The sequence below is a fragment of the Callorhinus ursinus genome, unplaced genomic scaffold (assembly GCF_003265705.2).
Source record: "Callorhinus ursinus isolate GAN/ISIS: 27379988/994484 unplaced genomic scaffold, GSC_fseal_2.0 scaffold135, whole genome shotgun sequence".
Taxonomy (NCBI): domain Eukaryota; kingdom Metazoa; phylum Chordata; class Mammalia; order Carnivora; family Otariidae; genus Callorhinus; species Callorhinus ursinus.
The window spans coordinates 174,548-191,007 of NW_027397197.1; the positions used below are offsets into that span (position 1 = coordinate 174,548).

General features: G+C 42.8%; 1 protein-coding gene across 2 annotated transcripts; it reads right to left on the bottom strand.

Annotated features, from left to right (window-relative positions):
• Positions 1–1,077: 1,077 nt before the first annotated feature.
• On the bottom strand, positions 1,078–16,255 carry PLP1 (proteolipid protein 1). 2 transcript variants are annotated; one of them, XM_025862100.2, is made up of 7 exons: positions 16,096–16,255; positions 7,685–7,871; positions 6,813–6,969; positions 5,463–5,631; positions 4,924–4,997; positions 4,083–4,148; positions 1,078–3,206 (listed from the first exon to the last, which is right to left on the bottom strand). In XM_025862100.2, the coding sequence occupies exons 1-7, from the start codon at positions 16,097–16,099 to the stop codon at positions 3,135–3,137; spliced, it is 729 nt and encodes a 242-aa protein (XP_025717885.1). In that variant the 5' UTR covers positions 16,100–16,255; the 3' UTR covers positions 1,078–3,134. The 2 variants fall into 2 exon arrangements, with proteins under 2 accessions (XP_025717885.1, XP_025717883.1); XM_025862098.2 differs by having other exon boundaries at positions 6,708–6,969; positions 16,096–16,253.
• Between the last annotated feature and the right edge of the window lie 205 nt (positions 16,256–16,460).

Sequence of the window (16,460 nt, forward strand, 5' to 3'; positions counted from 1 at the left end):
ATATGGTGCTGTGTCCTTGTTTGCCAGGGTCTAAAAATAAGTCCTTGTCATATTTTTATGCTTTTTGTCTTAACGTCATCCAACCAGACTTGCTTGCAGAATATTAATTGTGGTGAAGCAGAAATCAGGAGATTACATCGAAACTGCTTTTCAGCGGAGCTCCTTAACTGACGACTGACTTGTTGCCCCCAGCTAAAGTCTCCTTTCTCAGCAATCGTGCTCCTTGCCAGCATCAACTATGGGACAATGAATCTACTCCTAATTTTAAATCAGCTTTCTTTGGGCAGGTCATTAGAGTGCTGTCCAAGAGTGTCATATTCTAGCCTAGGGTTGTAACAGGGATTAAACGCTGTGTCTCAAGTGGGCTAGTGGGCGGGCCATCCAAGGTAACAGGTGTCACTACTTTACTTTAATAGTGCCCTGCCACCGGCTATTTAAATTTACATTGTCTTTACCATATCTACTCTGCCCCTACCTTAAACCTTTCATCCAGTACTTTTCAGATAAAACTAAGCATTATTCATGTATGAAGCACTGAGGGCTCATTATTGGAATATCCAAACGATTGAAAGAGAACGTAGCAATAACTTAATCCTCAATACACCAGGGCTGAGGCACCATTATATTAAAGAAGTAACTGTATTTGAGTCTGAATGAGCAGAACACTCTGAAACCCAACTTCTAAGAGAAAAGAAACCTTAAAACAGGCATGTCCAGGTATATAGGCTTTTGCTGCATATACTTAACTAGAAGTTCTCAGGTATTAAGACCTGAGTTCTACAAAAACAAAAACAAAAACAAAAATAAACAAACAAAAAAAACCCCCACCTATGTTCTAGTCCAAGCTCAGGTATGTGCTTATTGGGTTTCTTTGGGATTTACTTTGACTGTTTCTTAGTGTCCCAAGCTATAAAAATAGAAGTGATTTGTCTATTTTTTATGTCAGAAAATTGTTGTGAGAATGACTTGGGTGACCTAAAAAATAAATAAGCTCCTTGAACAAAGCACAAAAAAGGTCTAATTATTCGAGTTTCTATTGTGGGGTTACACAAAACAATTCACTCAAAGGACACGATGTTTGATTGAGAACATTCTTAATTTTATTTTTCTTTAATTTTATAAAATTCATTTTGTAAGATAAGTTCCTAAAAGTTTATCCTTTATGTGTGTTAAAATTGAAATTCTGTATCAGAAATGAAGGAAACACTTTCAGTTAACTCTCTTTGTGTGTGTATATGTGTGTATGTATGCGTGGGAGGTTTTCAGGGAAGGGTTGGTTATTTGTTATGTTATTAAATCAAAACAAAACACAAGATATGGATTACTTCACTTTCCTTGATCTTGATTGGTTTCTTACAGAACCTTTTCCATCTCCTCCCTCTATGCAGCCTGGAAGCTTATCTTGTATACTGGTCTGAAAACAAATATTAAGTATCTTTTTGCAAACATCTTACTTCTCCTTAAACATTGCTGAAACAACTTTGGGGGAAAAAAAACAAAACAATTCTTTACAACAAAAGAGCCACCTACGGTCATATCCGTAAAATCTCTTTCCATAAAGACCAATCAGCCTTTTCTTTTTTAACCCAAAGTTAACAAACACAGAAAGAGAAGCCTGAAACCTGGGAGTTATTCAGGTTTCCAACTCTTTCCACCTTTCTGTTTCCATGGAAGCTTACCAACTAAATAGCTGATGGCTGGGGCATTCTATTAAGTGATCTATACTAGGAGAGAATAACCTATATGTTAAACCTGACTCTTCAACACATCGAGTTAGCACTGCTAAATCAAATCATCCCCCATTAGCTTAAAAAGAACAATCAAATAGGTTATTCAAATTGAGGTTCAAATTCACCAAATCCGTTTCTGCAAAGAGCAGAATAATTTGGAGAAAATCTAGTAGATGTATGGAACTAGCCAATTGTAAATATTATTTGCAATGTTTAACGTTCAATGTCCATTTGCTAAAGAATCATAATCAAAGAATCATTCTCTAGACCTTTCTGGTACAACCCCAAACAAGTGCTAAACAAACTGGTAAATGTGAAATACGCATCATTCTGAAACAAATCAAGATCTTCAAATCATCTTCTGTGACTGAATGGATAATACCCCATGAAAAGAGCACCATTGTGAAGATATGACAGAGGCCAGAGTATACAACTAATTAACAGAAAAAAGACAACGCTATCCAAAGAGTTATCTATCCTGTGTCTACCAGAGGGCTGGCTCAGTTTACACCGTTAGCCACTAACAACTGCTGTTCCTTAGGCCAGTCTTTTTTTTTTTTTTTTTTTTTTTTATGAGCTAGTTTCTCTCTGTTCTCAGCTCCTTGGAAACCACAGGGTTGTCATGGTAGCTGTTATCAAGGAAAAGGGAGTGAGAAGATGCTGACAATACCCTGCTTCTTTTCTCTAATAAGGTGTAAAGCCAGGTGCCCACTTGGTCTACACAGACATTACGCTCCCTTATGCTATAAGTAAGATTGGCTGAGTTAGGGCTTAAATAGTCCATTGCCATCAGGGTCAGTGCTCTCTTTCTATGGGTGAAAGATCCTTGCTTTGACCCCCTTCTCCCAGCTGCAATAGGTAGATTTGGACAAATGCTGTTATTGTTTTGTTGGCATTCTTTTTTTTCTTCTATCTTCTGTGGTAAGAGGGAGACAGGAGTGGGTTCTCTGTTTTGTACATCAAGGAGAATATATTTGGCCCCAATAGATGTCAAGGGGACCAGGTACATCCCTTCTCTCTACCTGAGCATCTTTCTTTCCACTTTGTTTCCATCAGTGGAAGTGCCCTTTGAAGAGAAAACACTTCCTGGTCCTCAGGAGATGCTTGAAAATTGAATTAGAGCCTCCATTCCTTTGTGACTTGCAGTTGGGGAGTCACCATCTGAAGAATTTCCCATTTCTAACAGGAACCAGCTGTGAAGCAAAATGACTAAAAGAGGTACATAAGAGGGGAGAGTCCACAGAGAGACATTAATCACCACAAGACTCTCCTTTCTTGTTACACTCGTCAAGTAAGAAGAGGGCCAGTCAGTGGCAAAGGCAAAGAGTTAACATGGGAGACGCAGCACTGTAGGCTGTGTGGTTAGAGCCTTGCTATTAGAGAAAGGGAAATTTCTACAGGAGATCAGAACTTGGTGCCTCGGCCCATGAGTTTAAGGACGGCAAAGTTGTAAGTGGCAGCAATCATGAAGGTGAGCTGTAGGAAGAGAAGAGAAAATATGAGTGAGAGTAGAAAAGGAAGTTCTCCCTCCTCCAAAGCTTTTGTGAATGAGGAAGAGTAGAAATAAAATCAGTTAAATAAAGGAAAAACCCCTGATCTGTAAAAAGCTCCATGTCCCAGGCTCTCACCCTACCTGCCTGACTAGAAGTACTCTCTGAGACATTTCCTTCTAATGGCTCAGGCCCAGAAAATCAACTCGACGAGGGTTTATTCCATACCTATCCTAAGTCCTGGCACTCGGTTTTCCTCAGAAAAGTGAACAGCGCATTGGGCTCTGCCATCATCCCAACCACATGTCTGAGTGACCTGGAGTCACAGGCTGCTTGCTGCCGACACACAGCCACGATGAGCAGCACAGCACAGTTCTAATAATGTCAGAAGGTCCTCCCAGGGTTTTCAGAAGAGTAAGTAAATCCCTTGGAGAGTGCCCAAGGTGGATTTGTATTGACAGCATATAGAATTCCAAGCTTTGGAAAATCATGTTCAGTAATGTTTCCTTGTTCTTGTCACTCATCTGACCAGCATGTGTTGAGAATCAACTGCAATTTTGACTGCAAAGCTCTTGGCACTATTACATGCTCTGTAAATGTTAAATATTATCATTTCTGACTATTAATCTCTTACTTTCTCTTTCCCCACACCACTATTCCTGTTCCTGTCTAATTTCTGAAGTCTCTCTACCTTGCCAACCCAAATTAGAAGTTCACAGTCTACACTTTGTTGTCTCTTCCCAGGCGCTTGCTTCTCTCCAGCATCACAAGGTTAGCAATCTATCTTTTTGCCTTTCAGCATAGCTGTACCCAAGCTATCCCAGGACTATTTATTTGCCAGGATCACATTCAGACAACTCACCAGGGAAACCAGTGTGGCAGCAGCCCCCACAAATGCAGCAATAAAGAGATGGAAGGTCATTTGGAACTGCAAGAAAATGCAAAAGGGAGGAGAGTTTCTTGCAGCTGCAAAAATATGCTCTGCTGTAGATCATGCATGCAGCTTCTTGTGTGTTAATTCTGCATCTATAACTAAACTCACTTCCCTGAGTGTAGGCCTCCTGTTCTTTAATGTACGTCACAGCACCTAGCCCCATAGCACTCAGAACACAAAGTATTCATAAAACACTCATAAAATATTTTAATCAACTGGTTCCCTACAGTTGTACCCAGGATCCCCAAATTTAAAGTCATGGTTTAAAGTTTTGAATGTTTAAAGCTACTGCCTTCTTCTTCAGGATTTACTTTTATTCCCCTGCCTCATTTGTAGACGATATCCATTGCCAACACAGTGTTTTCCTCTTTCAAATGTACTTTTTGTATTTACTTCTCATTAGAGATGGAGGGGTTCCAAACTGAAAGTGTTTTTGTAAAACCTATGAGTATGTCTCTATGCAGAAATCATTTTCTTGATAAGGTTTTTATTCTTTTAAATAATTTTTTTCACTTGGGGGATTTTTCATTAATCTCTATCTTTACCTAAAACTACAAATTTCTCCTTTAAGGAAGGAAGTCTTGGAATGGAAGTCTTTCTATGCAGCTCTAGGGGAAATAGAAGTTTTAGCATCTATGCTCAAAATCCAGCAAAAAAAAAAACAAACAAAACAAAACAAAAACTATGGCTTTTAAAATTGAAGGCCATGGGTAGAAATTTGTATGGTACAAGCCATTCCATTGTGAAAGAACTCAAATGGCCCACTCACCTCAGCTGTTTTGCAGATGGAAAGAAGGTTGGAGCCACACACCTTGCCAGGGAAAGCATTCCATGGGAGAACACCTGGGTAAGACACACAAGTCAACCAGGGTGAGCTTCATGGAGTTGTGGGGCTCCACGGAGATTTTCTTTCAGAGCCCTTCTTACATCTTTAATCATGCTGGCTGAAAAGTTGAATCCCACTAACAATCAGGATCCTCTTTTGTAAAGATTTGCAAAAAAAAAAAAAAAAATAGAAGGTGGTACTGAACAGTTGTGTAATCTTGTGTTTGTTATTGAAATGTACTGCTTCTCGACCAGGCTAGAGCAGTGTTACCAGCCAAGAAAACTCCTACCACTTCCAAGAGAAGTTCCCTTCCAAGGGAAGAAATCTTTCCAATTTCAGTGGGGAGGGAAAAACAAACTAAGATCTAGGCATCCATAACATTTTTCCCTATAATCACCACCCTTGTCATCCCAAGTAAAGAACCAAATACATAGTGCTTTCATAGGGGGTAAGAGAGCCAAGGCACCAATACCCTAACTCACCATACATTCTGGCATCAGCACAGAGACTGCCTATACTGGCAGAAGTCTTGCTGGGGAAGGCAATAGACTGGCAGGTGGTCCAGGTGTTGAAGTAAATGTACACAGGCACAGCAGAGCAGGCAAACACCAGGAGCCACACAACGGTCAGGGCATAGGTGATGCCCACAAACTAAAACAATTGACATGGGGTGGTTAGAAATCAGCATCAGCCTGCAGACATTGAAGCACAAACTGGGAGATCCTGGAGTGGCATGTGCCAGATAGGAAACCAGATTCCAGGGATCTCCACCAAATGAAATTAGTAAACAGGGCACCTCTGCCAAATGTCGTTGGCAGTATCTACTAGAGAACTGGCCCCAAGTGTGATGGAGGGTGGGTGGAATGGGTGGGGGTTGGAGTGAGGAGGATCCCTGGGTTAGAGAGGCTTCAGGAGATTTTTTGGGCAGATAAGGTGTAAAGAAATCAAAGCAGATCTTGAAAGAAAGTCGTGCCATTTCTCGCCTTAGGCTGAGCTTAGAAAATATTCCTCGTCATAAGACTTTTCATCCCTAGTCATTGAGCAAAGCCAATAGGAGGTTTAAATTTCAGATCCAAAAACCTTTCTAAGCCAACTGCTGGCCACAAAAGGTATCACCATAACCTACAGATATTCAACCCCCCAAAAGATCTTACTTAACTCTAGAGACTGAAAACCAATGTGTGCCTCACTAGAAGCACGGATAACCCTCAGCAAAGATGAAGCATTAAATATGTATATCCATGTATTTCCTCTGGGACCTCCAACAGTGTAGAATCCCAGAATATTGGGAATTCCACCTTGGAGTGGAATTATTTAATTTCCATGATCCACCCTCCCTCTCAGATCAGGTACCTGCGTCTCAATCCCATGAGTAGTATTTAGGTTCTTAGGTGGTCAAATCTTATTTTATTGTGGTCCCTGCTAAGAGGAAAGTAAAGGAATACCAACAGATGGCTTAGAAATGGTCCAATTTTATGAAGTATCCACAAAACTCATGCTTTTTTTTTTTTTGAGATGAAATTTTCTAGGGAATTTTTGAAAGGTGAGGCTAAGCCAGCTAGGCACCACGTTCTTCCTGACCTTCTCGTTCGGCTGTAGCCATCACTTCCTCACTCAAAAGCAAGGCCCCTAGAGAGGACCCAGCCTTGGGTGGGGATGAGGCCACAGACTCACGCCCAATTATCCCCCACCCCTTGTTATTGCCACAAAATCCTGAGGATGATCACCTTGTCGGGATGTCCTAGCCATTTTCCCAAACAATGACACACCCGCTCCAAAGAATGAGCTTGATGTTGGCCTCTGGAACCCCTCCCCTTCTGGCCCCCTGTTACCGTTGCGCTCAGGCCCTTGCCGCAGATGGTGGTCTTGTAGTCGCCAAAGATCTGCCTGACTGCACCGGTGGTGTAGAAGCCCTCAGCCAGCAGGAGGGCCCCATAAAGGAAGAAGAAAGAGGCAGTTCCATAGATGACATACTGGAAGGCATGGATCCTGCATGAACAGATAAACAAAAGATATCAGGAAACCTTATTAACTGAGGACCCAGTTCCCTTCCTGTGTAAGTAAGGTGGACACTTGAGTGAGCACCTAAACAAGGCTAGGGATTTTTTAGAGGAATCACTAGGTTCCTCCACCCCTTGCTTACCCTGTGACCTGAAGAACTGGGGCTCTATTCTCCTTGGCCTGACACTTCAGAGATGTTTCCTCAGAGGAGAAAGCAGAGAGGAGCTAGACTAGGAGGAAGAGGGATTAAGGAATAGGGGCCTAACGTGCTAGGAACAGGAAAGTCTTAGTACGGAGCCTGAGCAGACTCAAACGGTATGTCAAACCAAGAGCAGCAGCCCCAGTCTGTCCAGTCATTGTGCCTTCCCTGAGTTCTCCATACCTGTCACTGCAGAGGCTCCAACTCAGTCAATGTTAACCTTATGGGCAGAAGTTAGAGCACGTGGGACAAAGCAAGTGCAGTGGGGGGTGAGAAGTGGGCTGGCAGGCAGACAGAACTCCCCTTTCTGAATTTGGCCTTTCCCCCTCATTCAGGACCTCAGATGGGGCAAAGGTGAAATCTGCAAACAGAGGGAAGACTCGGGAATCCTGTCTGGCTCTACATTAAACCCCCTACTAATCACTAAGGAACTAATGAGTTCTATATGTCTCCAGGGAGAGAGGGGAAAAAGAGAGGGGTTTGTGTAGGATAACAGGTACTTACACATTGATGAGATACTCATAGTCCTGGTAGTTTTTGGAGAAATAGGTCTCAATGAGCTTTTCTGTGCCAGTGAGTGCTTCATGTCCACAGCCACAGAACAGTGCCACCCCAAAGAAACATAATCCAGTGGCCACCAGGGAAGCAAAGGGGGCCCCTACGAGACATCTTGCACAGCACTCTAACAAGCCTGAGAGGAAGGAGGGAAAAAGTCAGGGATGTGCCATAAGTAGCTCATGCCACTCATACCTTTCTGCCAGACCAGTCAAGCCCTGCACTCACATGCACAGTTGGAGTAGTCACCCCAGAGTCCAAAAGCACAAGAGTCTCCAACTTTAGGCTTCTGGAATGTGAGATTGACCCAAAAACCCTCACTTTGTTCCATTCTTGAAAATAAGTCCTTAATTTTAATTCCCAGAATGTATGGGTTTTTAAAATAATCTGTCATCAAAGTAGCAAGCTAGGGAGATTATGGGAGCATCCTCTCCTTTCTTATTCTGATTTGTTTGTTTCAGTCATTTATCAACTCTTATGGAGTACTTACTATATGCCCAGCATTGTGCCAGGTGTTATGTGGGTTGTGAAAACATAAAAGACATAGACTTTGCCATATAGGAGTCTTCTGTTTACTGAGGAAGAAGGAGCTAAGTAGACCTAATATTTTCAAATAACAATTCCAGGCAGCCAAGTAAGTGGTTACAGAAGGTAAATGCAACAAAAGTTCCACAATGGATGGGTGCAGGCCAGAGATGTTGGTATTGTCAGACAGGATTTGAGCTTTGGAGAGCATTCCAGGTGGGGGAAACTTTGGAAATTGCATGCTTCTGGATATTCCTGAACATTGGGTGTATTTGTCGCATGGAATGCTTGCTTCTTTTTCATCTAGAATATTATGTGGAGAGCAGTCCAAAGGGAAGGAGGAAACTGGCAGAGAGCAGGAGACAGTAATGGGAGGATGACTATTATTCACAGTAATAAAAATGCAAGCTTAATGATTTTTGAACACTTTGCCCGGCTGATTTGTCCCCCTATATTGCAGCTTGGCCAATGTCTGCACCCTCAGGTTTACACGGGAGTCCTGTCAAAACAGCTACAAAAGGACTCTATACAAAGTCAGCAAAGCATGAAACCTCTTTCTGGCATGACGAAAACACACCAGAGCCTGGAAACAGGTGTCTCAAAGTGCTAAGAGTCCCTGAGATACCGAGACCTGTCACCCTAGGCCCCATGCCAGTGTTGCTGAGAAACAGGAAAGGCACACAAGAAGTCGTAGGCTCTAAGAACTGCTGTGCCCCAAGTACTAGTCCCATGCTGTAAGTGCCACATGGAGCAAAACTTAACAAATGTCAAGTAGATGGCAGACTAGATGAGGAAACGGTGGCTCCCTCGGGCCACTTGGCCAGATCCCAAATATATAAAGCATATATGTGTGTGGGGTGTGTGTGTGTGTGTGTGTGTGCGTGCTGATTTTATACATCTATTCATATATCATATAATATATATAGATATGATATATGAAATATTTTATATATATCATATGTATATATGAATTATATACACATATACAGCTGATGTGCTGAGAAGTTGTTTTTGGAAAAATATGTTGGAACTCCTTATAAAAAGAAAGCAAATTGTACTAATTTCTAGGTTTGAATTTTATATCCAAAGCTCACTTGTCTATGCCACAGTAGCAAGGACTAGGGGCGTCCTTTGCCTGACCCTCTTAATACTAGTAGTTTCTTTTTAGCCCTGTGTGATTAAACATCTGTTGATCTGCATGGCTGATGCAATGTGAACAGATTTTGAAGGACCAGATTATCTCTATGATGAGAAAGTTGAGGTAGAAGCATTTGTCTCTGTTCTCAGAGCCACAGAATGAGTGAGTTCTATTATCCATCATCCCCTAAAATGATAAGCCTTCCTTGGTCCTCAAAGATTCTGGTATGTGACACCAAAGATGAGGCTCAGAAGCCCAAGGCAAGCAGACTAAGTAGCTAATATTTGCAGCAGAACTGAATTTTCATCCTTTTCCAAGAACTGAAGAACTACTGTCAGAAAATTTGGCCTCTATGAGAAGCAATCAATTTGTAGCTGTGCTGTAGTGGAGGCAGAGTTTACTTAGTATGAACTTTGCAATAGTGCTTGGTAACAGTGCTTCATCAGAGCTGTGTGTGGTGTGTGTGCATGTGTGTGTGCGTGTGTGTGTGTATACATGCATGTCTGCATGCATGTATATACCAGAAAGAAAAACACAGCAGTTCAAATTGATCATTGTTCTCAGGAAACATTCTAGAAATTGATCTTCCTCTTTCTCAACAGGTTAAGATACTAAATGCATGCTGTAAATTAAGAAAAAGTGCTTGGAAATAAATAGTGCTGCCATTTTCCTACTGTCTATCCAACTCTTCCCCACCCCCAAACTCTTAGACTCTTCTAGTAAAGGTCTCTGGAGCCTGAGGGTGGGGGGAGGAGAAGGTCAGTGACCTCTCTGTTCCCTCTCTCCCCAGCACAGGGTCAGGGCTTGGACAGAGCCCTCCATAGCTCCCCTGGACAAAGAAGCCTTGTTTTTCCCTGAGATCCCAGGAGCCTCATTGGTATTCTGCAGGGGCCTGCAGGCCTGGGGGTGGGGAGGGGGTCAGACCCAGGGAACAATGGCAGAACTGTTTATTTAGCCCAGAGTAAGGACAGCCATCAACCCTAGCAAGTTACCGTCCTGTGCCACTCACTCACCCCAGCTTTTTCACCCTGGGAAGAGCTAAATGGCTCAGGTGTGATCAGGGATGAAGAAACTTGAACTCTTGCTAGCCAAACAGGGAATTCCACTCTAAGTTTTAGCTGATGCCCCCTCCAGGGTTATAAAGATAAGGAAAAATCCTCTTGGTGTACCTGATCCCTTGATCATCATCCAAATAACCAGAGAGTGTCAGATGTAGTGTCCTTACTGGGTGATAAAGGGCTAAGTCTTGGGAGCAACTCTGGATCATCCACCAAAATGCTTTCTTTTTACATACATTTTTCCTCTATTTTCTTAGACCTCAAATAACTTAGTACCCCTCTTCCGCTGCACTGCCACTCAAAGCAAAGGACAAGAAAGAAATAGGTTTTAACGAGTCTTTAACATGGAGTTGGAAATAAATGGCCCCAGATAAATCACTCTGGAGTTCTATAGTTCAATGATATCAACATACACATTACATGTCCATCTCTTCACAGATGAAATCTTGTTCTGGGGACATCTAAGTTCAGCAGAAGTGAAGAATCTCAGTCAGTCTGACCAAGCAAAAAATCAACTTTTAGATTTCAATTGGAAAAAACTCAGAACATGCAAAAAAAAAAAAATGTGTCTTCATCAAAGTAGTTGACAATCAAAACATTCTGAGAAAGGTCCATGGTGTTCACTTTGATTTTTCACAGCCCAAGAAATGTCTTTGGGAATGTGTGAACAATAGCCTAAAGCCACAAGCTCTACATTTCAGCCCCTTCATGGTTAAAAGGGTACTGGTTTGATTCAGGAAGGCTGTGAGGGATTCTGGAGCCCTTTGGCTCTCTTAAGAGTCATGTTCATGTTTCCAGGCTAAGTACAGATTGTCACATGGTAGAGTTGGCATAAAAGAACTACAATAATAATAATATTACCCAATGCAACTCAATTGGATTAAACTGCCTGACTTTGATGAGAGGTCATAGAGAAAAATAATGACCCTTCCCAGTGTTTTCCTTTCATTTCTTTTGATGTGGATTCAGTACAATTATTAAGCATATTTGAAGTACGCTGGGCACTATGAGAAACAAAAGGGAATTATAAAGCCCAGGCCCTTTCTTCAATGACCTTTCAGTCTTGCTAGGGAGAACAAACTTGTGTCTGTGAATCAAAGACCAAAGCTACCTATAACTTAGTGTTAAAATGTATATGACCAAGTAAGCAAAGGTGTTGGTTAGATTTATCCGCAAACTTCCAAAATGAGTCTAATCAATCTGTGCTAGAACTTCAAGCCCTTCTGACCAATAGTTTTCACAGGAATCTGACAAAGATTCCCAAAGGACCCATTGTTAATCTTATCCAGATCCATGTCCATCCAAGGGACTGTGTTGATCCTGATGCTGTCTCTTTAAGCAGGAGCCAAGAGCTCCCAAACCCTCCCTCCTTTCCCATGCCCTGGGCAGGCCTCAAGGACCAGCTCCATGATGGAAATTCAGTGTGAATCTGGGAACTCATCAAAGGGAGGAGAGGAAGGGCTTTCAGTGAAAGAGATGGTAGAAAGAGACCAATTGTGCCTTGCACAATTCCTAGCCTGTCCCTTGAATCCAGCTGACAAAGGGAGAGATAGAAGAACCCTATACAATAGAGTTAAACAACAGGCAAACTCATTGAGTGAAAAACTGGCCCCATCTCCCTAAGTCTCTAATCTGCTCTACAGTCGTACCCTCCTCCTAGAACCCACCCCTTAACCTCACTCCATGAACAGAGGCCTCCTTGATTGGGGCCTATAGCAGTTGACAGGGCCAAGATGCTAAAGCAACCGTGACTGGTACTGGGGATGGAAGGAAATCAGTGGGTGGGTTCTAGGAGTAAAACAACAATCATCAGGAGGTGCCAGAGACAAAGACTTTTGCTTCTGGCCTTATCCTGGTCAGACAAAGCCCTGACTATAATCTTGTCTTCCCTACATGAACTCAGCACTTATACTGCATTCAAGTGGTGGAAAGGGGCCCTGCAACCACCGGGACATGGGAATCTAAGCCTGATGGATGGTCAAGTCATATGGATAAAGTTAAATAAAAAGGAAACTCAGCCTCTTGTTTGGACAGATATTATTATTACTATAGCAACAACATTTGGGCCAATTTGTTTCCTATACTCCCTACTCCTCCCCAAACACACACACACACACACACACACACACACACACACACACACACGCCAATATATGCCCAAACATTGGGAGGTTGGAATAGAAGCTTGATTATTAAACTCTATTCCTGACACATTGTCTTCATCTTGCCCACTTATGCAGAGGTAAAAGAGAAGAACCTGATAATAAGCTAAGAGACGTTTTCTATACCTTATTCCTTAGGTCAGTCTCTCACCGTTTCCTCCTCTCTCCTTGGTTGCAGTGTGAAGCTGATCTGGGGAGCCTTGTTCTCTTCCTTGGGATGTCACTGATTCTTTTCCAGAGCCCTGCCTAGCAAAGAGCTCAGAGGCAAGTACAGAGCAGTAAGATCACCTTTACAACCATTTTTAAATAGCCAAGGAGGAAGTAATCAATCAGTACTCATAGGGTTTTTGAGGTAAGTTTGGAACTGGGTAGGCCCTAACAGTGGGAAAAAAGGGAAACCTGCTCTGTTTGCCTTCCAGGCTGATGTGACCTTACCTGATCATGTCACTGTCCTGACTCGATCTTCTCTGGATCTGAAGTTCTGTAGGCAAAGAGGGCATTTCTACATTGCTTTCTTTCAAGACCAAGAACTATACCCTGGGGATGGTTTTCAGGGCTTCAAGATAATACACAAAAAAGCAATGAGGGAAAAAGATGCCACTGGCTGAGTGCCAGTGCCTTGATGGGTTTAAACACTCTATGTCCCCTCCCACCCATCTCCCAGGGGTTCTTAGGCCTTACTACTACTCATATAGCTTTGAGAGGATAGTTCCAGTTGTCAGGCTCTTGACTAAACTTCCAGCTTTCATAGCGCAGAGCCAGGGCAAAATCTCCTCCAAGCAGAGCAAGCCTTTCAGTTTGCCTGGCTCTTCAAGAGCTCCTCTGGCTCTGCAGGGCCAAGGTGAGGAATGGGGTGGGGAAGGCTGTCGTGATCTTTTTAGTCACTGTCTCTAGGAAGAGTAAATGAGTATGCTGGTTTGGATCTGGTTTCTTTTTAGCTCTTGGCATTCTTGTGGCATTCTTGCCATCCTGGTGGGATGCAGTTAGTCTTCAGGAATTTTGTAAAACTGGACCCCTGCTTTGTATCCATACTTCTTTCTTGCCTAGGCTACCCTCACTTAGCCTGCACCAGCCAACACTACCCTCCTCGGCAAACAGCCACCTTTGGAGGGAAGCATCACAGTGTGGTTACCAGGGTAACAGCCACTGTTCTCAGACAACAGGCTTGCAGGAGCCAACGTTTTGCTGTTCAGTAATAGCATTATGTTACTGAGCAGAGAATAATCAGCTACTGCTCTTTAGCTCTTTTCCGGTTCCATTGTTATCCCAAAGACTCATTTGGAACATCCCCTTCCCAAGTCAGGACAAAGTTTAATGAACTATGATTTCCCCCATAAACCTTTTATATGGATAATACTGAATTCAGTGTTCCTCTCTGCTTCCCATCCTGTAAGATTGTATATGGTTGAGGTAGTGAGCTCTACATTTCTGGGGGTGATTAAACAAAGGCCATAGGAACATTTAACTAGCTGTCGTAGAAGGGAATCCTGCCTTGAGAGTTGGCTCAGGCAGCTTCTAAAGTTCCTTCCAAACCCAGATTCCATGATATAATTTGTCTACTACAATTGTTGGACAGCAACACACTCCATGTTGGAAGTAGTAGCAGTACAGTACCTTGTTAGAGTTGGTCTATTATTTACAAAGACTTGAGATACTTTGTTATTGAATAATCGAAAACTCAATGGCTACATTCATGTGCACCTGGCCCAAGGATTGCCCACCCCCAAGATCTGGGATCCAATACACAATCTCAACTGTGCCCTTATCTGTGGCAATCTCCCCTGGAGATTCCCCTGGAGGAAATCATCTAGCCTCCATAACAGGAAACTGTCCCTGTGGTCACCTCATTTGTTCCTGCCTTTTCCTCAAGGCTTTCATCCCCTGAGGAAGTAATATTCCACATCATTCTTTACTCCCTCTCCATTTTTTAATTCACAACCTACCCAATCAGCTGCCCTGACATTACATAGGGTTCCTGATGTTACCGAGGGTAGGAACTGAGTTCCCCTAACATTCAACTCTCACCTGGCTACACTCAGTTGGTCAAATGATTCTTACCCAAGTGCACAAAGTATACACAAAGAAATCCCAAACCACTTTGGGAAGAGTAAGAGTCAGCTTATACACGTGTTATTGCATAATAATTGGTATGATCATTATTTATAATTGTTATAGAGCTTGCCCATTTTCAAAGGACATACATCATTATTACTTGATTTTCACAACCCTGAAAGTAGACAAAGCAGTTATTGTTATCCCCATTTTCCAGAAGATGAAGTGATAATTCACAGTGATCTACCTAAGGTCATGAAGTTCATAAGTGGCAGATCTGAGATTCGAACCTGGTTGTGTTGCCTCTAGTCCAGTACCCTGCCCTCCTAGTTATCCATGTTGAATACATGCTTCAAAGATCTCTGTCAGGATGAAACAACCTAAAGGCTGACATCAGCTTAATATAATCGAAAACCTTTTTCCATGGATGTTGTTGGAGTCTTCTGGGTACTACATTTGATGGTGAATACAGAGGACAATTGATTCTCATTTCATTTAGGATGCATTCAAGCTGCTACTCTTTTGCCAAATGTGAACGATGTCTGCACATTTCTGTGGCATCCTGTGTGGACAAAGACCCTTGTGCTCTGTACTCTAAGTAGACACTACAAAGACCAGACCTTATAGCTTCTCTTTTTGTTCATAGAACCTGGAGAAGCCTTCAGTACTCAACCAAGTCAGTAAGAGCCATAAGGTCCCAGCAGCTTCCTTGTCATAAGAGGGATTTAGAGTCTGAATCATGCCCTCAGAAAGGCTGAGTCTGTGATATTTGCTAGATATGGCCACCCATATATGTGTGCCTGCGTGCACATGCACACACACACACACACACACACACACACACACACACACACACCTGCTACCCATATCTACTCCCCATGGTAAAGCCATGGAGGCCTTTATTTTCATTGCCTGAACCTGAGATTGGCCCTCTCAGCCATAGCCAAGCCTGAGTTCCATCTTGCCCAATTTCCCAATTTCCTTCTGATGCCAAACAGGGTTCAAACATTGTATCAGCAAGCAGTTATTTTATACATCTGAGGGCTAGCCAACACTCATTTGTCTCCAGAAGAACCAGGTATGTCAGCTGACCCAGCCACTACCAGGGCCTGAGAACAGGGGAAAAGAGAAGGTAGAGGGAAGTGAGGGGGTAAGAGAACACATGACCATATCCAACCCTCTGGGCACTCTCTCCAAGGACCTGTGGTACTCTCCATGTGCTGCTGGAGTTCTTTGGTAATAAAGCATCATTCTCAGTATAGCAGAGAAGGAGTTAACCTAATTGAGTGCTAAGGAATTAAACAAAACAAGTGCCAAAACACAACTCATTGAAACCATTGGAAACCCCAAACCCTCCAGTTGGAAATTCTCTTGCAAATTTCTGTGCCTGCTTGAATCTTCTATGCTAAAGTTTTTGAAACTCACCCATGTCTTTGGAACTCTGATTCCAATTGTAGCCGGCTGGCTAGTCTGCTTTGCGGCTGACTTTGTTCAGCTGGAAGGATCCTGGTCTCTCCAGTCTCCTTCTTCGGTCCTTTACTTTTTCTCTCTGAGTATCTTTGTCCTCTTCTCCTGCAATGAAAAGGGCTTTCTGATTGACAGCCAACCCCCTTAAAGAGACAGGCCCTCTTTCCTCCTCCTCTCCTCCTCCCCTTCTCCTCCCTTTGTCCCCACCTCCTTAGGGATACTCCCTTCTCTAAGGGCTCCATCTTTTCTTTCTGCTTTTCACTGCCAATTGTTTCATTTTCTGTTTTTCTGTTTTTCTCTAAGCCTTGTCTGTGTGGAATTTC